At 37.3% G+C, this 22497-nt stretch overlaps 1 protein-coding gene across 2 annotated transcripts in view; it reads left to right on the top strand.

Annotated features, from left to right (window-relative positions):
- adka (adenosine kinase a) overlaps nucleotides 1-22497 on the top strand; it is a 152392-nt gene that overhangs the window by 97488 nt on the left and 32407 nt on the right. For both annotated transcript variants that reach the window (XM_051916429.1, XM_051916430.1), the window contains exon 7: nucleotides 16876-17046. In XM_051916429.1, the coding sequence (XP_051772389.1) occupies nucleotides 16876-17046 (171 nt within the window). The remainder of the gene's footprint in view (nucleotides 1-16875; nucleotides 17047-22497) is intronic.

Below are 22497 nucleotides of genomic sequence, written 5' to 3'. Positions count from 1 at the left end.
ACAAATATAATTTGCACATCATTTGGGTAGAACGATGGTATTATGCAACATATTTTCCTGTTAGTGGCACAATTGAATTGAGAACACAGAGATGTTTGTGCCCGTGAGGGCAGAGTGACACACGCTTGTAGAGAAGTGACGCTCGACATGTAACAGGCCCTTCTGATGTGACTGTTGACAGACGATTCGCTCTCCTCTCGGCTCTGTTTCACATGTAGTGTCGTCACTTTGAAGGGTGTAGCTGTAAGCCATATCCTCCCTTGTTCACTGCACTTGTTTCAATATTTAATGCCAAAGGTCAGCCAAGTGAAGCCGCTGCCCCACATAAAAGATTGTCAAGGAGTTGTGTCAACTCAGAGTTGTTAGACGCTCCGTTTCTCACAGTTTTTCAAGCAGCCTTGATGAATTGGTGGTGATTGATCAGCCCTTATCAACACACCGTCAAGTTTCTTTTGCACTGGTGTAACACTGCCCTCATTGTCCCTGTGAAGCTGTAATGGAGATTACAACTTTGTGTCATTTCATATTAAAAGGTTCATCACAGAATGTTTGCAGTTATTGTTTTGTTTACTGTAGGGCGTTCTCTTTTTTTTTTCGAGCGTGTTTGTACGTTGTGAGTGGATTTTATTGCAAGTCCTTCAGTCGAGCTGCAGTAAGAAAACCATACAGTTGAAGCCTCTCGTTGGACCACTGTTGCCTTTTGAAAACGGCAGAAAGTTTCCCTTTTTCCTTGCAGGAGAGATAAGGCCAAGTGCCTGTGAGGATTACATTGGCTAAGCCCTTATCACACCAGAAAACTCACCGCCTGCTTCAGTATGACTGCACGTTAAAATCAAGAGGAAATATTCCTCTTTTAAGTGTTCTTATTCCCATTGAAAGTCATTACTGGGCCAGAAGAGGACGAGACATTTTTTTTTCTTTCTCCTTTTTCCAGCCAGGAAATTTTTTTTATATTCTCACTCCTTCAGATAGCTGGCTGAGGACTGCTGTTTAACACACAGAGTCAGGTGGCTCTGTCAGAGCTGTGGCACTAAGTGTCCTCTTTATTACAAAGGCATTTATAATATCCTCAGGATGAGGTTGTTATCCGGATCGCATGCCGTCATGGTTACCAAACATAGACTCTTGGACATTATCTTGATCTTAAAGGGATTTTGTGTCTAAGAATGTGAAATATCATCCGCAAGTTGTTCAAAGTTGTTTTGTCACCCTCAACCCATTCTTTCCTTCTTTGGAACACAAAAGAATACATTTTTAAATAATGTAATTTTTAGTAATCTGTCTTTCAGTCTTTGTAGTTACACTGAATGAGGACTGGACCTTTCGAGATACTTTTCATAAAATTATATATCATGACATTAACTTTTTGCTCACCAGGCACTGTGGCTTTTTCAAAGTTACTAGCCACTTAGCATTTTCACTGGCTACAATTTTGACATCGATACCATTGGGAAAAAGTGCCATATAGATATTTTTAATATTGTCTCATAATTTGGCAGCCTGCTGTCATTTTAAGACCTGACACATGGATCCATTATACTGTTACATGTGCTTTTACTGTCTGCGTTCACTTAAAACATAACTGATTGTGTTTATGCGAATACTCACCATGACCAGTATTTTTATATTTTTTTGTGTGTGATAAGCAGGGAAAAAGAACTCAATTTAGTACTTAGAGTTGGTTTTATGTATGAGCGCACTTTGGATATGAGCACAAAGTCTGCGGGAATGAGTAAAATTATGCACAATAATGCCCAATCCCACGCCGAAATTCAAACCCTGTAACACCAACAATATTCAACCGGAGCAAATGAAACAAGTGAGTGAGGGGAGGCGGGTTTGTGGGTCAACTCGCTGTTGGAGAGATGAGAGAGCGCAGCTGGTATTGTGTATCTATTCTGCGGAAAATGAGTATTAAAAGCATTTCAGATATTTCTGTATCTCGGTCTGTATTCAGGTCGGTTGCAATGTAATGCTCAAGTAGTATGGGCTACTTTTATGATGATTTTTTTTGTCTTGTCGTTTTGAAGCCTAACAGCCCCAGTTCTTCATTTACTTTCATCATATGGAATATAAGTTCATGATATTCTTTAAAATATCACTTTTTGTGTTCCACAAATGAATGTCATACAGATTTGGAATGACATAAGGGTAAATGAGTAAATGATGACAGAATTTTCATTTTTGAGTGAACTATCCCTTTAAGTTTCAGTGTTATTGGGTTTTTTCCCCCTCTCTCTTTATTTTTCCACATTTTCTTGCTCTTTCCTTCCATTCATCTTTCATTTACATCTCGGCACATACACGATTTTGATGCCTGTCCTCTTTTACCCCATTTTTCCTTAGCTTCCATCTCACTTTCCTCTGCTGTTCGTCCTTATTTCTCTCTGTCCTAACCTCCCTCCCTCCTTCCATCCATCTGTCTCTCTCAGTGAGCCCTGTGATCACTCTCTCTCCTCTTCAGTCTCCCAGTGAAGCTAAAAATGAATTGGTTGCTTTGAAGTTTCATTGAGTGCTTTATTACAGGACTAAATAATGCACACAGTGGCAGAGAGTTTTTCCTTCATTAAGACATGCTTCCTGTCAGCGTACACCTGACTTCCTCAGCGATAATCAATCCTGTGTCCGGTAACCAGTCCTTAGGGGTGCTCTCTATTTGCCTCGCTTTTATTGATTATGATTATGAAGACAATGTCTCTGTGTGGCTGTCGGCAGCCCCTGTTATGTTTTCCGTAATCATACATTAAAGTGTTCATAAATTAGTTAAAAGCAGCCGTCAGATCACATCCTGATTGCAGCAAGTTAAAGTCAACATGAAACTAAATTGACCCTGTTTACTTTATTAATGTACTTCCTTATTTAATAATAATAATTGTATATATTATATATAATGATAATTATTATTATTATTATTATTATTATTATTAAATAGCTTATACATTTGTTAAATTATATATATAAATTATTATTATTATTATTAAGATGAATAATTATTATTAATATGAATGTAATATTTGTCAGTTTTATGTATTCTAATAATTATTATTATCATTAATATTATACTATTGCCATTAAATATTTTATATATAATATTTAATGTTTGTTATATTACAGTATATTTGTTAAATTTTATTATTATTATTATTATTATTATGGGTGTTATATTTAGACTTAAAAAGGCTACTGTTGACTTTAAAGTAGTTTGTAATGCTTTTGTAGTACAATTTTACTTGGGGGTTAAAAAGCTAATTGCTTGTGAATTATTGGTGTTCATTACAATGATTTAATTAATAACGGATAACAGTTCTTGCTTAGTAGCTTTGGAGCATGAGAGTAATGCATCAAGTATAACTCTTGAGATATTATTCCCAGTGCTGTCATTTGAACACCCATCCGCTGGGTCAAATGAAGAAATCAATAAATTGTTTCATTATGTTTTGTGATATTCTTCCAAGGGATTAAAATGCAATAGATGGAAGTTAAGTTTCACTGCTGTAGAATTGGATTGTCGGTTGCTAAATAAGGAGCACCACCATTTTTTTTTTTTTTTTCTCTCCTTCCTTTACGTCTCTCAAGGCTTTAGTAAATTTAAGCCCTCTCAGGGTTTTGTAGTTCGCTCAGCACAGATTGCCTTAAGTGGCTTATGCCAATTGCAGTTTCTTGGTGCGGGCAGGGAGATGCCGCCGAGGGGGAGGGCAGGAAGCGAGGGGAGCATTTAGCCATGCAATTACAGACAGAATGACTCCATGGGTCCCCTCTCTCTTTCTTTCTCTCTCTCTTTCTCTCACCCACCACATGAGCTAATGTGCAGCACGGATGAGCTCCATCCAGCCTAAACTTCCCCCAACCAAACAAGCAGAGCCTAAAACAGACAGCATATTTATCAGTCCATGTGGCATCGTGGCATCAAGCCTTTAAGTCATACAGAAGGGCTTCTTATACCAGCTTCTATCCTAACACACTCCTATATGCTACAGCTACAAGCTGTTTCATATTTGCTGCCATATAAGAGGGCCTTAGTGTACAGGGTTTTTCCTGAATTCATTTATTTATTGGCTGCCCAAGCAAAATACGCAAGCAAATTTAGTAATATATAATTTGTTTTGTTTTGTTTTTTCTTGTATTTTTTTTTATTCTGTTCTGTTGTATGCTAAATGAGCTTCACAACTAAACCATACAGTGTGGGAAAATTTTCTGTGCAAGTCACTGTACATATGACCACAAAACCTATGTGACCCTTTTGAATACTATAAAGAGCTGTGGAGGAAGTCAAAGAGTTCAACGGATGAGGACAAGAGAAGAAAATTTTGTGCTGTTATTGCAATAACTGTGAGATATTGGCTGATATATTGTAGATTGATTCATACTAAATGATATGTTATTTTAGTGAGGAAATGTACTTCATTTTTATTACAACTGTAGAGAGTTCTAGATGTAGTTTCTGAATGTGTTTTGGCTTGTACTATTATTTATAACAAATTTCATTCTATAGAAACATTGACTTAACCATAGGAATGGGGCACCATGAATGAACCTTGAACCTTGAACCTTGAACCTTGAATCTTTGGCATTAAAGTGGACCTGTTATGCCTCTTTTCACAAGATGTAATATAGTGTCCCCAGAAGGTATCTGTGAAGTTTCAGCTCAAAATACCCCACAGATCATTTATTATAGCCCCTATTTGGGTGTGAGCAAAAACACGCCGTTTTTGTGTGTGTCCCTTTAAATGCAAATGAGCTGCTGCTCCCGGCCCGCTTTCCAAAAGAGGGCGGAGCTTTAACAGCTCGTGCTTCGGTTGCTTAACAACAACAAAACTGGAGAATCTCACGCAGCCAAAATGTCGATTGTCAGTAATGGTGTTCAGCCTTACATTGTTCAAACCGGAGTCGGACACTGATGGAGAGACTCAGGAAGAAGTTACAACTTTTAGAATGCAACTGGACATTTCTGAATGGTTAGTGGATAAATTTATGTAGTTGCTGTGCAGTTGATTCAACTCATTGACTAGCATGTGCCGTCATGTTAATCTTTTGTGCAAATCCAGCATTGAATTGACCCTCGTTTGTGAAGCAGTCCGGTGTAAAATGACGACATGGTAACAACGCTCCACTACAACAACTCTTCCTCTTCTCTAAAGCAGCCCAACATGGCCTCACCCCCTTTGTTGCGTGTTCCTGAGGGCAGGGTTTACTTTGAGCGTTGGAACTTTGCAGATGTTGTTTACGCTCTAACAGCAACATTACACACTAACTAAAGTTAAAAAAGTGAAATCATAATCAAGGACCCCTTTAAAGCCTGGATCTTCACCAAGATGTTTGTTTTCCTCCTGTGTAAAAAAAACAAAAGAAAATGTGTTCTGTTCTAAAGCTAGGAATAGGGAATAAAAACTGGCCTTGTTTGCCTTCAGATATTCCAACAGAGTACTTAAAATATTACGAGCCTGATGAAAGAAAAATTATATTTTTTAATAAGTATGAAACAAACATTTTCATTAGAAGCACAGTCTCGATTCAGTAAGTGCTCAGTAAACTAGCCTAATATAAAGTTAGTTTGGCATGTCACAGACTCTTTGATGTAGAAAATTCAAATTCAAATGGCTCTAGATGCTTTTATTATTTAACCATTTTATTACATGGCTCTCTGGAATACTTGATTCTGATTTGTCAGCCATAGCATTATGTGGTCAGTTGTTTTTGCATAATGACCTATGACTACCAATACCAATGACTACAATATACAAGCTTCATGTCTCTTGTACACTCTGCGGACTTAGTAATAATATTTAATGAATAGCTAAAATATTTTTATTTTTAATAATAAAGTTACCTCAACATTTTATTGTTTATTTTATTATATATTTGGTAAGTGTTTGTCCATTAAACAGGATAATCCTTTCTTAATGCTTTCAGGGTTTATTTTGTGATAATGACCGTCTTGACTGTACATGATTCCTTACATATCTACTATATAAATATAAAACGCAGTTATGTAATTGGTAACTTCGCATATGTGTGTGCATAAGCTATACCACTGAAAACCATTTTTGACCCAGGAAAAACCCTGATAGCTTAACCTTGTGTGATGAATAATTGATATCACAGATACTCTGTATTAAACGTTTGTTTTGCAGTGACCTCCGCAGCTCCTTCTTCTCTTCAGCTTCCTCTTCTGAAGCTGCTCTGGAAGGTGACAAGGGCTGATTTGGTATCTGACACAAGTGTTCACTCTCTCTCTCGCCTTTCAGTCTCTGGTCTCAAGGGTGATGTATACCAGAGCTGCTTGTCTGCTGTTTCTAAGGGCAAACAGTCTCTCGCCTTGGCCACCACTCTAATTACCATGGCCTTGGCAGATCAATGACTGATCCTTTTTTTCCCCCCATTGCACAAATGTGTCACTTTAGCTGTGTGTCTTTCCATTAGCTCGCTCAATCATTGGCGGCTGATGAGACAGAGAGCAGCATGCCTTTCTTATTGGCTAAGGTCCAAGGCCTCGCTAATATAATCCTCTCCATCGATTATGTTCTGTTGACTTTCAGGAGAATTTTTTAGAGGAGTAATTAGGAGCCGCCCGCCCCGCAGCTGCTCCGAGGAGCCAAATACATTACTATGTACTGTCTCTTTTTAAAAAGCATCAGTATCCTCATTGCTGTTGGATATGTTATTACACTCTCATTTTCTTGTAGGGATAGAGGGTGACATTTACATAATGTAAGTTAAAATGATCATATTTTTAAAGAGGAAGCGCCGTGACATCATCCAATTGGATCATTTAATAAACGGATGCTGCCGGATTCTTTTGTTAGTCTTTTAGCAAAGGTCTTTTTAATATGAGGAGATAAAATATCATCCTGTATGTGATTCCCCGGCACAGAATCTGCGCCCTGCAGATTTCTACAGAATTGGAACAAAATGCCAAAATTAAATAACATGTTTTTAATGCTGTCATTGCTCTGAAGCAAATTTAAAATTAATTAATTTAATAATATATTATATTTTATATATAATTAATAATTATATTAATGTATAAGTGATATGACTTTTTTTGCTAACCAGTATAGGAAAAATGAACTAATTTGCATATACACTAAACAGCATATACTTATAGTATACTAATAAAAGTATACCTTACTTTTATTCAGCAAGGAAACATTAAATTGATCAAATGTGATGGTAAATACTTTTATAATGTTACAAAAGATTTCTCTTTCAAAAAAATGCTGTTTTTATTCTAATATATTCAGCTTTGCATCACAGGAATAAATTATTTGAATAAAAATCATAGAAACAGTTATTTTAAAAAGTAATAATATTTCACAGAATTACTGTTTTTTACTTTATTTTTATTAAATAACTGCAGCCTTGGTGAGCACAAGAGACTTCTTTTAAAAACATTAAAACATTTTACCGACCTCAAATTTTTGAATTGTTTGTGGGTGGGAAAAGAGAAAGAGAAAAGAAAAGAACCCCTATCACCCCCTTGTAAATCCTTGCCCCCTGCACCCCCATTTGAAAGCCCCTGGGTTAAAATATAGTGGCCATTAGTGGGCCACAGTAACTTTCCAGGTTGTCCCCCATGATAACTGCCCTGCCAATCAATCACAAAGTTCTGTACATCCTCCACCCCTTGCATGTTAGTTTATTAAACATTTTGGCTTATTAATTATGCATTAAGATGCCAGTAAATGTCTGATACTCTTAGTTTAACACACATTACCATATTCACATCCAGTCCTCAGATTTTCATCTAAAATCAACACAGAAAAATCTTCAGATTCGTCCCGGGTCTGGTGATGACTTTATTCAGGTAGATTTATGAAAAAGATTATTTTATGAACACTGATTAGCCCCTTTTAAAAGTGTTAGTCAAGTGTTTTGCTCCAAATTATTTCTAATTGAAAGTAGTGCTGCATGTTATGATAATGTTACAGGCGTCTCATTGCGTTCCAAAACACCCTGGTTGGGAGGACAGGAGAGGACTTGTTGCATAATTACATGCTCCATGAGCCGATCTGTCTTGTCTTTGAAAGGATAATTGCCTAAGTGTCCTGATGAAACCTTTGTAGTTGAGAGAGAAGAGAAGCCGGTGGAGTTGTGCCACCCACCATGAATGTGTGGGGCATCAAGTTGGCTCTTTCATTCCTCACAGTTATTTTTAAGCAAGGCAATTTACTCAATTGACTCTATGTACACAGTGTCTGCAGCTCTGAAATGAGGATCCGATCTGTGTAAAAGCATCTTCTCTTGTTATGTTTATGGAGGTGTATGTATACAAAAATCTTTATATAGAAAATATCAATGGAGAAGCAACAAGCTATAATCAAATCAACATGCAATCTGTTTATGCTCTTTAAAATGGAGCTAGATTGAAAGTTCTTTTGCCATCAAACGCAGGTTATGTTCCACCAAGCTTCTCATTTTCTTCTTTGTTTAGAAAACGGCGTTTGCCTGATGTGACCTCGGCTCAGTGTTTGGAAGTGTCTTGTCCGCTATGTGATTTTGGTTTATAGCGCACATCATGTGAGTAGCCGGCCCTCGCGTTGGGCGGCTGCTAATGTTTACAAAATAGATGTCAGGTTGGCTGAGGCCTGAGGTCCATCAACACACTAGCTCACAGTGGACCATGGCTCACTTCACAAAGCCTGCTGTTTCCATTTAAGGCGCTTGACCCAGATTTCTTAATGACCTTTAGAGTTATTTTACACAATAGATGAGAAATGAGCTGAAAATAGTGACGATTCTTGTTGCTTTGCGACGGTCTCAGTAGAAAAGAAGGTTACGTCCGCCTCTGACCGTTGTCCATGTTGCCTCGCTGCATCTCTGGCCTGCTTTTCCCTTTATGAATGACTGATGTTGCTATCAAACACCCTGCCCACATTTAGTCTCATCGTTAGGCATTGACAAGAGGCACTGCTGTTGATGTTTTCATCAGGGACTCTCTCCACAGTTGCCGTCAGATGATTATTTAAACAGCCATTAATCATTAATGGCCCACTTTTGCATGCGCTCTTATGTTTCTGAGGGCGCGAGAGCCGGTTACGCTGCGTGGCACGTCGCAATCGAAAAAACCGTCTTCGATACGGCTTATATTTCACTTTTAGCCTACGTCTCTATGCGAGGGCAGGCATCGAGTTTGACAGCCTTCACACTACGTTGGATGTGTTTACACATTTGTTTCCTGTGGCGTTTGAATGGGATTTGACAAGCCCGAAGAGCGTGTGGAGGATTAATAAGCCCAACGGTTCCTCAGAAAGACTGAGACTGGTGTAGAATATGTATCCACTTAAAGCAAGATGAGGCCAGACTGTGTTCTTGGCTCGAGATTCCACGTCTTCTGGCAACCCGACGTTCAACAGCGTAAATTTGCAGTAGACAATAACATATTACCTCCTCTTGGCATTGTGCCGTAAATTAAAAGTAGGTTTTTCTGCTCGGTGATTATTTCTCTTGGCTGCTTCAGCTTCTTTGGCTGTAACCCTAATAGTTATGAGCAATTCACTGAAACAATCTTAAACAGTGACTTGATGAAATCACAGCATCTGTTGATTTAAAGGGACAGTTCACGCAAAAACGAAAATTCAGTCATCGTTTACTCACCCTCATGTCGTTCTAAACCATTAGTCTTCACCTTAAGAACACAAATGAAGATATTTTTAATAATTTTGTCCATCCATTTAAAGTCCACCACCAAAACTTTAACATATCAAAAAGGAAAAAAAGAGATTGCACTTAATGTTGCACTGTAAGTACATTGCAGAGATTGCAACACACATATAAAGCACATTAAAGGATTAGTTCACTTCAGAATTAAAATTTCCTGACAATTTACTCACTCCCATGTCATCCAAGATGTTTGTTTTTCTTTCTTCAGTCGAAAAGAAATGAAGGTTTTTGAGAAAAACATTACAAAATTTTTCTCCATATAGTGGACTTCAACGGCTATCAACGGGTGGAAGGTCCAAATTTCAGTTTAAATGCAGCTTCAAAGGGCTCTACATGAAATCAGACAAGGAATAAGGGTCTTATCTAGCAAAACAATCGGTCAGTCTCTAAAATATATATATAATTTTTAACCACAAATGCTCATCTTGCACTAGCTCTGCAATGTGCCACGCTTTACGTAATCACGTTGGAAAGGTCACGTATGTATGCTCAGTGTTTATATAAATAAAAGGCTAAATTAAATCCTTTCATCGTATAAAGCCAAAGTGTCTCTTTAGAAGATTAGATACCATTTTTTTTTTACTTATTGCATTTTATTTGCATGGACTTTCAGTGGATGGAGTTATGCATACTCATAGTTAAGTATTACTCATAAAAATGAGCTATTAATTAAAATATTTTCATTTGTGTTTCGACAATGAATCGTCTTATGGCTTTGGAACGTCATTAAGGTGAGTAATTGATGACAGAATTTTCATTTTTGGGTGAACTCTTTCTTTAACAGTGTAAGAACATCTCACGTTTGTAAAAATCACTTTGGTTGCATATTAGCTGTTTACATTCATCTGCTTGTTTTTTTTAAACAAAAATATGTTGATGGCAATATTGTTCCAAAGTAGCATCTGTCCCTATACCAATGTGTTAAGCAGACTGTGCAACTCATCCAGGCGAGCTTTCAACAGCATTTTCAATTTACCTCAGAAACTCCCAGCATGCTGAGGAGTGAGATGGATCCGGAGCTGGCACGTCAGGTGCCTCTTTGTCTTGTCCAACGAATCAAGCATTTTTTTCGGTATCTCAACAGCAGGTGAAAATCTAATTATACCAGGATAGCGAGAGGAGGCGAGCTGTTGCCATATTTTAGCAGCTCTTAATTGTGTGCTAAATAATCTGCCTCATGCACTCACTCCCATGTGGAGTCGCACCATGAAAAATGTCTCTGTATCTGAAAAAGTCACAGAAAGATGTTTACTTTGTTTTCCCTCATAAGCTTTCTTAGCACTAGCACGTTGCTCTCCCCATCTTGACGTCTGTCAGACTGACATTTTAACAATAAAGGCAAAACAAACAAAAACACGCTGTTGCACATATAACACCTTATCTGGAGACTCTTCTTTCACACTACGGTAGATGTTTTGTTATTGGAGCGAGGTGATGAATTATTACGCTGGCACCTCAAGGCTTTGGACTCTCAAACTTTTTTTGTCCGTGCTAAATCCAGATAAATTCACTCTCTGAACACTAAGCACTCAGCACGTTGTGCGAACTCGACAGCTTAAAGTTTTGATCTCTAGGGCTTCTGAGGGATCCTGCGACTCTAATTATGTAAAACCCTGCAGTTCTCTTTAGCTCTCTGATGTCCATCACAGTTAACCTCCTCATAGGGTTAATGTGTCAGGTTCGGGACTCTCTTCCTATTCCCTTCGTGCTGGGTGAATGTAATTACGACCTGTCTTATGGTGCTACAAATGAGCGCTCTGGGCCTGCCGCCCCTTGGCTCACAGAATAACACACTCCACCTGAAGTGGCGTTGGGAAATGCACAGGACGGATGGCTCTCTTTAATGGACCGGCCGCCTGCGAGTGCGCCAACAATCCGGTAGTCGCGTCACGCACTGCATCTCGGATACATGTCAGGCTAATGGAGGTGCTGATTATTTATTTATGGGCATTATTGCTAAATTGCTGATTACATATTTTTCTAGTGTCTAATTTCTTTACACAGTCATTTTTATAGTTGAAGGCTGTGTCAGCCCGCCAGAAAACTGACCTCCCCTTTCCCTCCCACAGCTATTGTAGATGAATATAATAGCCTTGCTCTCCCTAGAGGACGGTGGTTAAGTCGTCTGGTTTTTGAAATGTATCTTGACTTGTATTCACCTGTACCTGTCCACTGAGAACCCATTGTTTAGCTTGTGATTTAATTTATTACATTTATAAGCATCCTCCTTTCCTTACATGCGATTCCACAATGAGATTTTTTTAAAAATCAATACCATCAGCTGTGTTTATTTTAAACATGACTCTTAACATGAAATAAACGCTCAGATTAAGTCCATCACGACGTGATACTCTGGCCCAGTTGCGCTGATGGTCTCTTGATGTTTATGCTTGTCTCGGTGTTCATTATAAAAAAATTATTCTTTAATCAAGCACAGGCTTTTCCTTTTGGCGTCGCAGTCGGATAAAGACACGTTTGATGGGGCCCAGGAAGAAATCGAAAAAGAATACCGCGTTTGAAAAGAGCTGGCAGCTGTTGAGCTTTCATGTCACAGGCTGCCTGCCATTAGACTGAGCAGCAATATTAGATAAGGCCCTGTAGAACATGTTTCTTAAGACAGGCAAAAAGAAACCAGATGTGATGTGGACTGTGAGGACTACAGTGCAGTAAGATGAGCAGAAAACATCAAACATCTTCCAATCCCTTTGGTATGCTCAATCCTGCGGTGTCTTCCTATTAAAATAGATTTATCTAATGTTGAATTGGTGTAATTGAGACACTCTGAATAAAACATCTTGCACTGAGAAGATACTTCTTCATTTTTTTTATTTTTTATATCGGATTTATTCATTAAAAAAATTAAAAAATAATAAAACAGAAAAATGTTATTTCTATATAGTCCATCCTAATCCTATACCCTCTATATGTAATCACTTGAAATGTACAATCATGTATCCGATTATCCTATGCAATCATATGTTCTTTATAGTGTTTTGCCTATGTATTACTCTTTGAATGAATGTTTTAGCCTTACTTACTTAATCAAGGTCACATGTATACCATGTTTGGTATCTATGAGTTTGTTTAAATGACCTGAATCATTTACATTATATGTTGATACCTATACAATATGTTAGCATTATAAGAATCTTTAATAGTTTCTCCATCAACACCCAATCAAATTACTTATGCAAAACACCCTGCTAGAAGACAAAGGATTGTAAAGTTTGCCTCCAAAGGAACAACTCCTTATTGGCTTACTCATCTTAAAAGATCACTCATCACAAGATCACTGATGTGATCTGATTCTGATGTGATGATGATCCTGAGCTAGAATTTTTTAAGGAGTTATAATAGTGACAATTCTTATTATTATACATATTTCCCTTGAGCTAATTTGCTACAGTGACTTACTATACAGCTCTTAAATAATAATATATATTTTAATATTATTGGGTGGAATAAAGTAAAAATTGTCAGTACTGTATCATCATGAACATTTTTCTCATTAAAAAAAAATCTTGTTAAATACTTTGGCAAACTCTTTTATTTGTATTATTTCATTTCTTTTTTGTTAAAATACTGTTACTATTATTTGTAAAACTTTTATCTGCCAAATCAAAATCAACAACATGCAAAAAATAACAGGAAATTATATCATAGTGATTAACCCCGCATACCCTCATGACTGTTTTTTAATTTTAAGTGAACTACCACTTTAATGATCATAAACCCTTTTACTGAGACAAATATTTGTTACTAGATTAAATTGGTTGATTAAATCAGCTGGTCACCAAGCAGACTCCACTATGTTTCTTTTGGTGGATGACAATCAGCCACTCCATCCAGGGCAGCAGTGTATTACTCGTTTAAGATGGCTGCTGTGATAGCCAGGTGTCAGGTCAGTGCAATCTGCTCTGAGCAGGCCATGTATTGATCCTTCACGCGGGACTCTTGCAGAGATAAAACCTGCGTATGACATGTGAAAGGGTGAAGATTCTCATCTCAAGGGCTCGCTCTAGTACAGGGAAGTTCAGGCTGGCCTGGAACGAGCCAGCAGCAGCAGGCTTCCCTTTCTCTGAGCACATGGGCTTGAGAGGGCTGTTTAGCATGCAGATTTAATAGAGAATGCTAAACACGGCCCTTTGAAGGGCTTTAATAAACTGGACCAGATGTCTTGTGAGCACTAGGGCCGTGTCTTCTGCCACCGAATGGGCTCGTCTGGATACATGCATTTCTATGTGACAGACAGCAGTAATTCATAAATGATACATTGTGCATTAAGGCCTCTTTGAGTGACAGGTGACCTTTCATGTTGAGATTGTGCTTTTTATTCAGAAGGATGTCCAGAGAATTGCGAAACTTTTGAAAGCGGGAGGACAGTACGGCAGGCTCTGGCACTCCGTTCTTGCACAAAAAAGTTCCTCCTCAGAAAGCTGTGAAGTGCCAGTGCCGGTGGAGTTGGGTTCAGGGAGGAAAGAGAGCAGCACATCCATTAAAGCAGCTTCCCTCTGGCCATCTCTCCAACTTCAAACACACCAACATTAAAGTTCCAATAATGCAGTGGGCTGATTCTCCCAAACGATGCTCGCACATCATAGCCGAGGTGTGCTAATGACGGGGGTAATGCTGAGAGACGTACACACGGATGGTCCATTACCTCTGCACAGACAGCATCTAAAGCTACCCAGGATGCTGTTGGGCTTGAGCCAGTATAACCACCATAATGTTTGTTTTCAAAGGCGTTTTATTTCTTACTAAGTCAAGCTATGTTTACAGCTATATTATATGATGAAATGTGTATAACAAACCATCAGCAGAGTGTGTTGATTAGTTTAGATTTTCGTTGCACAATTTGGTTGATCATTTGAGTTTGTTTACACTCACAATACTGTGGAATTTATTTTTACAGTATACACAGTTTTATGTAATATCCTATTCTATTAGTTACATGTAATTATATAATATTACATGATAATATATATATATATATATATATATATAATTTTTTTTTTTTTTAATATAATTTATATATAAAATATATTAAAATTATATTTAAATATCTATTTTTACACTTTGTATGTATGTGTATATGTATTTTTTTTGTATTTTAATATAAACGGTTTAATTTTATATCATATTTTGTTATAATATATTAAGTTCTAATTTATAATTTATATATATATATATATATATATATAAAATTATAATTTAATTATAATAATTATAAATTATAATTAGGCCAACTTTGTGGAGAGCAACAATTCTAATTCTCGAATCCTCAGAGAGTTCTTTGCCATGAGGTGCCATGTTGAACATTCAGTGGTCAGTATGAGAGAATTGTACTCAAAGCACCAAATTTTGACTGCTCTAATATATATAAACTAGCATTTATTTAGTTATATATATATATATATATATATATATATATATATATATTAAACTAATTAAATGCTTAATTAAATGAAATAAAAATTGTACAAAAAATATTTAAAAACAAGATTTTGTCAAATAAATATCAGTAATGGTTTATTAGTCACATTTCACTGACAAATTGATGTCCCCTAGAAACTATTTTTATTTTTTATTTTATGTGAAAAAGGAAAAACAATATCTCATCTTATGCAGAGTTCATTTGTGATATTACAGATATCAGATGTCATAACTCTTGATGACATGTGTTTTTTTTTTTGTTTTTTTTTTAATCTGCATACTGTATTTTAGATAGGTGAAGATGATGATATCTGTAATCATTGACGATAGCAGATAGATGTTTTGTGATGTACAATATGCCCACATGTGTCTGGTGATAGAACAAGCCTCTCAGATTCCCTGTGTGAATGGTGTAATAGCTGACACAGTTACACTGAACACATGAAGGTCACTTCTCTCCACTCTCAGCTACAAAAGTCTCATCTGTTTTAATGCAGTGCTCTGAGCGTTAGTAAGAGCTAGCGCTCCCCTAACCGTGCACCCTTCTCTCGTTCACACACTCTCTATTGTGTTTCTCTCTCTATTTTCTATTTTCTCCCTCTCCTTGTCCTCCTATCCCCCTTAATCTCACCTGCACTGTATCTCTGAATTATTCTCTCAGTGCAAGAAGAACTGTATTGAAGGAACAGGCCCAGTGTAGGGTTTCAGGTTTAAACGTGAAGGTGTTTCCTTACCAACTCTGTATTCATTCACACAATGAACTGAGGAGCCTCTCTTGTTTCTCGGTAAGAAGAGTCCAGACAAGACCTTTGTTTTCCACTTCATCAGATGCAAGCATGTTTTTTTTTTTTTTTTTTTTTTTACTCCTGTCCTCCTGGAACAAAGGCTGGAGAGCAGCCATCACATTGGGCTCAAATGGCTCTCTTAGACCATCCTATACAAGCAAGGGGAAAATCACACCATGTCTACAGATTGCCTCTCTGGGAGCATTATACACTTGGGAAACTTTTTTTTTTTTTGGATTTCTTACAGATATCAAATTCATACATAAAGTAATATTTTAAATGTGATGTGAACATGTTTTTTTTTGAGATTCCCTACTTTGTGAGGACTTTTTGCTGGTCCTCACATGGAAAATTGAATAATAAACATAATAAAATGTGGGGTTTTGTTTGTTTGTTTGTTTGTTTGTTTGAAATCTAAAAATGCACACATCGAAGTATCATTGTATTACCATCTGTTCACAAAAACAGTGTTGTATGCATATTTGTTATGTTTGTTCAGAGAGAGCCCTCAGCCTAGGCATAAATGAGATGTATAAGTGCTCCTCAGAGAGCTGTGTGACCTTGCAGTTGTTCCTGAATGAGGAGGTGGGCCAAGGTGCCCTTTGTTGTATTGGATTGTCTCTTTGAACTCTTCTTGCTCTCTGATGGAAGCGCCAGCGCAATTATGGACTCCATTTGTCATCATTCATTCTCATCTCCTAAAACCTTAATCCTGTTTGTGCCTCATCATACTCTCCATTATATCAAGCTTAGCCTTGTTTACTCCACTTGGAGGAGGAACATGTATTTTTGTTTTTCTATCTGTTGTGTTGTAATGCTGAGATTTACTTAAATAGAAGCTCCAACAGCCTGATATCATATGTGTTTAATGATTTCTTTGTTGCACATTCTTAGTAATGTTAAGAAATGAAACCTAAACCAAGAGATAAACCATCTGAGATGCTCTAGTCTCAAAAACTGCACAAGTTTTGACTATCATTTTTGTCTTATTCTGAAGGGGTTCTTCCTGACCGTGTCCTTGGAATCGATCCTGAAGGTAGCCAAACACGCTTCTGAAAACAACAAGTTCTTCTGCTTGAATCTGTCGGCTCCATTTATCTGTGAGTTCTTCAAGGAGCCCCTGCTGAAGGTTATGCCCTATGTGGACATCCTTTTTGGCAACGAGACGGTGAGTATGTGCATGTGGACTCACACGGCATGGAATTATGTATGAAAGAAGTTCCTCCTATCAGCCCATGTCATCATGTAACACTTATCTATCGCACAGTTCTTGCTGTGTACTTGATGTGGTCAGTTCCCTGAGACAGATCAGATGAGAGATTGCACATAGGCTTGAATAGACACAACTCAAATTTATTTATTTTTTTTTTTTTTAAATTATACATGTAGAATAGTCATCTCACCTCAAATGCATTGTCATCCAGCACTGACTGTACTCATTATGAGAGTAACACCACTCAGACAGCCTGCAGACTGGGCCACAAACAGCTTCTTACTTCAGCATTTGAGACTAATGTTCTGAGTCATCGTGGTCTCAGGTCCACACTCTGTTCTATACGTGCGGTTGGGACATGTTACAGACTGACAGTGTGGGTTTAAGATGTTTGACTTGTGCTGAGAGTCAGACCTGTCAAGTTAAAGCTCTGTTTCTTTATCTGAATATCTTAAGGGTAGGGGTGGGCAGTATGACCAAAAACTGGTGTAAATAATTTTATTTCACGATAATGGTATTGGTATATATAACTTGATATAGTTGATATAGTTTGTTTGTTTGTTTGTTTGTTTGTTTTTTGGGGGGGTGGGGAGAAATTATTATTTTTTATTTAGCAAGGACCCATTAAAGGGTTAGTTCACCTAAAAATGAAAATAATGTCATTTATTACTCACCCTCATGTCGTTCTACACCCGTAAGGCCTTCATTCATCTTCAGAACACAAATTAAGATATTTTTGATTAAATCCGATGGCTCAGTGAGGCCTGCATTCAAAGCAATGACATTTCCTTTCTCAAGATCCATAAAGGTACTAAAAACATATTTAAAACAGTTCATGTGAGTTCAGTAGTTCTACCTTAGTATTATAAAGTGACGAGAATACTTTTTGTGCGGCAAAAAAACAAAATAACGACTTTTCAATAATATAGTGATGGGCCGATTTCAAAACACTGCTTCGGAGCTTTACGAATCGTATCAGTCACTCGGATCTCCTTTCAAACGGCTAAACTGCTGAAATCACGTGACTTTGGCGCTCCGATTCGATTCGTCACTGATTCAATTCGTAAAGGTCTGAAGCAGTGTTTTGAAATCGGCCCATCACTATATTGTCAAAGTCATTATTGTTTTTTGGCACACAAAAAGTATTCTCGTCACTTTATAATATTAAGGTAGAACTACTGAACTCGCATGAACTGTTTTAAATATATTTTTAGTACCTTTATGGAACTTGAGAGAGGAAATGTCATTGCTTTGAATGCAGGCCTCACTGAGCCATCGGATTTAATCAAAAATATCTTAATTTGTGTTCCGAAGATGAATGAAGGTCTTACGGGTGTAGAACGACATGAGGGTGAGTAATAAATGACATTATTTTCATTTTTGGGTGAACTAACCCTTTAAAGCTAGGGTAGACGATTTCGGAAATAGTTTAAAATCCCAACCTCAATTCAAAGAAAAATAAATAGAAAACATTTCATTTAATTCTAAAAATATTTCACAATATATTTTTTTTTTTACTATAAATTAGATAAAGTTTTGAATAGTAGTGTACAAAAGGTACTTTCTTAATGGATTATTTTCTCTTTATTTGGAACTTGACACAAAAAAAAAAACACAATACAGCTTCACTTTATGTAGTAATGACACAAAAAGAAACTCTGCACACCACTTGCTGAATTAAAAATTCACAAAATGAATTAATGTGGCAAATCTCTGTATTCTGATTGGATGAATCACATTCAGAAGTGTTCTAAAATAGCCAATATACTGTACACACACCAGTTGAATATATATTAACTCATTAAGTTGTAACATTGTATTTTCATGTTTCTTTGTTGTTGTCGTCATGTTTAAATTACATAAGCGGTCCTGTCCACTGATAGCTGCATAAATACGTCTACTGTGATATAAAAAATCTTGACCAATTTCTAGTGTTGCATGTTATACACTGCCCTGCCCAAAAAAAACTTGCTATTTGGATTTAAATAGGCAAATGCTTAAGAGTCTATGATTGGATCATTATTGCAGTGATTATGTTTCTAGCATGTTATATGTTTGGCAACAGTTCTTCTAACCCTAATTGATGGAGTGTGTAGCTTTTCATTTCTTAAACAACCATGTAGGAAGACACATCATGGCCATATTCCAGGAAGACAAAGCCAAGATTCATCAGGCTCAAAAATACACTCTCCATCAATTAAAGTTGGAAGAACTGTTGCCAAACATATAACATGCTAGCAACATAATAATCACTTTTTTTTTTGGCCTGGCAGTGTATATTCTCAACACTCCTTAAACACTGATGCTGGTCAGATTCAGATTCTATTTACTCAAACTATTAATAGAGCTGCTGTAGTTCCTCTTAAACTGACAACCACAGTTTTGCTTTTTCTCAGGCTAATTAAATAGTGTATATGTGGCAAGTAGCTGCAGTCTTTGTTGGGCGGTATTAATGCGTGTTAGTCTTTATGTATGCCTAGCTCTCTGTTGGTTGGTATGAAGTGTTTTGGCAGCTGGAGCTTGTCTGAATGCGTGTGTGTGGGCGGGATCTAACGCAGACAGGCAGGCCTTTATCTGTGCTGACAGGGTAGGCGCAGCGAGAGACGTCCAGGCCCTGCACCAGCCTCACGCCCCCTTAACTGGCACACACCAAGTGTGTAATATCCAGGGAGCGGCGTTGGTCTAATTGAGTCCTTCCCTGCTCCCCTCCTGCCTGCCTGCATGACATGAACCAGAGAAAGTGAAACATTTCAGGAAATGTAATGGCCTCCAGTTAATTAAGTGAGAGAGCCGTGCAGTAAGAGCCAAAACCAGATGGCGCTGAATTTATGCTCGCCGAAATCGACGCACACAGCGGCGCGTACACAAACACATGCGTAATCTAGAACAATTTGCCCTCCGTTTGCCACATACATGATAAAATTCAACAATGTGAATTGTCTGTGTCATTACAGATGAATTTGTTGAGCAGAAGGCTCAGACAATGTAGATAAATGGCATGATTAATTGGAACAGAATGAATAACCCTGACTGATGTTGTATAAGCAGTGATTAACTCGCGCTCAGAGCTCAGATTGTTTTAAATAACAGGGGAGTTAAAGCCATGATTGCTGGGAGGTTACGAAATGATTGAAATCGCTCCGCTGCTGCTTATGGGAGAGAGAGAGAGGGAGAGAAGGAGAATCAAGGAAGGAGGAAGACAAGAACTTGGAAGAGTTGACTCATTGTGAAGATCTACCCAAAAGGCTTCTGCCTAGCGCTGTCTTTTGAATAATGTTATTCATGTCTCAAAAGACAGACAAGGAAATTGGAGGCTTTTGACATGCCCCAGAACATATGATCTTGGACTTTGCATCAGAAGCCGCCTTGTTTGCCTGTGTGTGGCGTGTTAATGATTCTTATAAAACAGTTAGTTCCGGTCCTCCAATTTGATTGGCTGAGCGGCGTTCTGAGAGCACCAATATTCAATCAAACAGCGCTGGGATGTTTCGCTGTTTGTATCACTCCTCATGTCATTGTTTGCATTTTGTTTTTGGCTTCATTTGGAATTATTTTCATTAGGGATGTAGGATATATCAGTACCATGTAAGTTATACATTAACTGTATCAACCAATAGATACATTGACATCACCGGAACACGCTGCCTCAGCCTGTCTGAGTGGCAAAAGATGCGGCATGACTGGATAACTGCAAAAACACAAGTAAACAAACGATTATCATTTTAAACTAAAGGTTGGACTCTCTAGTGTTCCTTACAACTTACCAAAGATCCAGTGATCCATGGATATTGACATGCAGCCAGGAATCGTGTTTCCTGACATTTATATGTGACTGATTTCGACGCGAGGAAATACATAAAGCTAATTTGCCTGTGAACACTTTATATAAATACAATATATAGGTCTAAATCCGGGTGATCACTTATATCAATGTTATAGTCATATCGTCCAGCCCTAAAACTTGTATAGTTTTTGTCAGTGTTTATTTAAAAACACCCAATTATGCAGAATATAAGATGGTAAATATTTAATTGAGTTGTCAATACAATATATAACAATACAATAGGTAGGGTATGATTTTAGCCCAAAATTCAACAAATTGACACAAAATGATAACTGCAAATCGACGTTTTGCTGCCTGGAGTACAGTTGTTTCTGTGAATTGCAGCAATCTGTTTGCTTCTCTTTTCTGTAGCTTTCGGCAGTCTGTAAAAATATACGTCAAATTTCTTGTCAAATCTATTTGTACAGTCAATCGCAAAGGTCTTTCCCATTTTATTTGTGTTTTGTATGTTTTTCATGGCATTCACACTGAAAACCAATGCTGCCACTCGGTTTTTTTGCCACTCATTCACTCCGGCTGACAATGATGTCATACCCTCTATATAGGATATTTTATTGTTCATGCTCATTTTTACCATTTTTACATTTCTATTACTTTTGCAGTCATCATGCTTACTTAAAATGAACACTAATAATTAATTAATAACACTGTTAAATGTAATCTTTAGCAAATCTCAAAATATAAATTTTTCACACTGTACATTTTAATGTTGTGATCCCTAAATTCACTTGTAGCTTTAAAATGATTGATTTTAGTTGTTAGTGTGTGTGTTTGTTTGTTTGTTTGTTTTATTTTATTGATTATCATGATTAGTGTTTTATTAATGTTTTTTACAAAATAGCATAGAATTTTAATATCGGTGCATTTTCATTGGCTGCAAAAACAGACAAACTGCCCACATTGTATCTAAAATGTAAGTTACTCATTATTAACTTATATTTCATTGCACTTTTTTTCTTTTTTTATATTAATTAGATCAGCAGAATTCCGAAAAATTCTCAGGATATTTTTGATTAAGTGTTTTGGCTAATGTGATTATACTAAAAATAATACTGCAGCAACTAACACACTTTACCATATCTATACCATCCAGATTCTGTCTGGGCCTAATTATGACTCTGCCTGTCTCTACATCTAGACTCATACATTGACAGTAAGCACTGTGCTTGCTTTGTGGAAGGATACGCGAGTGTTTGCATAACTACAGTGATATTTTCTTGTGCTCGAGTGTGTGTCCTCCCCCGCTGATTGCGTGTAGGTGACGGACAGTTCATGCAGGAAGCCCGAGGCAATGAGGGATATGCCTGACATTGGGCCCCCCCATCTCCCAGCTGATTCAGACAGTTGCACGCACACACACTCACAAACATTGAGAGACAGATGTCAAGTTCTAAAAAATCCTGTAGACAATCAAACACGGACATTTCCAGAGCTCTGAGCCGTGGCAGGCCCCCTCTGAGATGCTTAGATGTCTTCCTGAGACATTTGGTGATGTTTTACATGGTTAGCAAAAAAATGTTTTAAAGTAGCTTGGAAGCAGCTGTCTGAATTCAGAGCAGAAG

This window comes from Ctenopharyngodon idella, chromosome 13 (assembly GCF_019924925.1).
Source record: "Ctenopharyngodon idella isolate HZGC_01 chromosome 13, HZGC01, whole genome shotgun sequence".
Classification (NCBI taxonomy): domain Eukaryota; kingdom Metazoa; phylum Chordata; class Actinopteri; order Cypriniformes; family Xenocyprididae; genus Ctenopharyngodon; species Ctenopharyngodon idella.
This window is presented reverse-complemented; position numbering and strand designations above follow the sequence as displayed.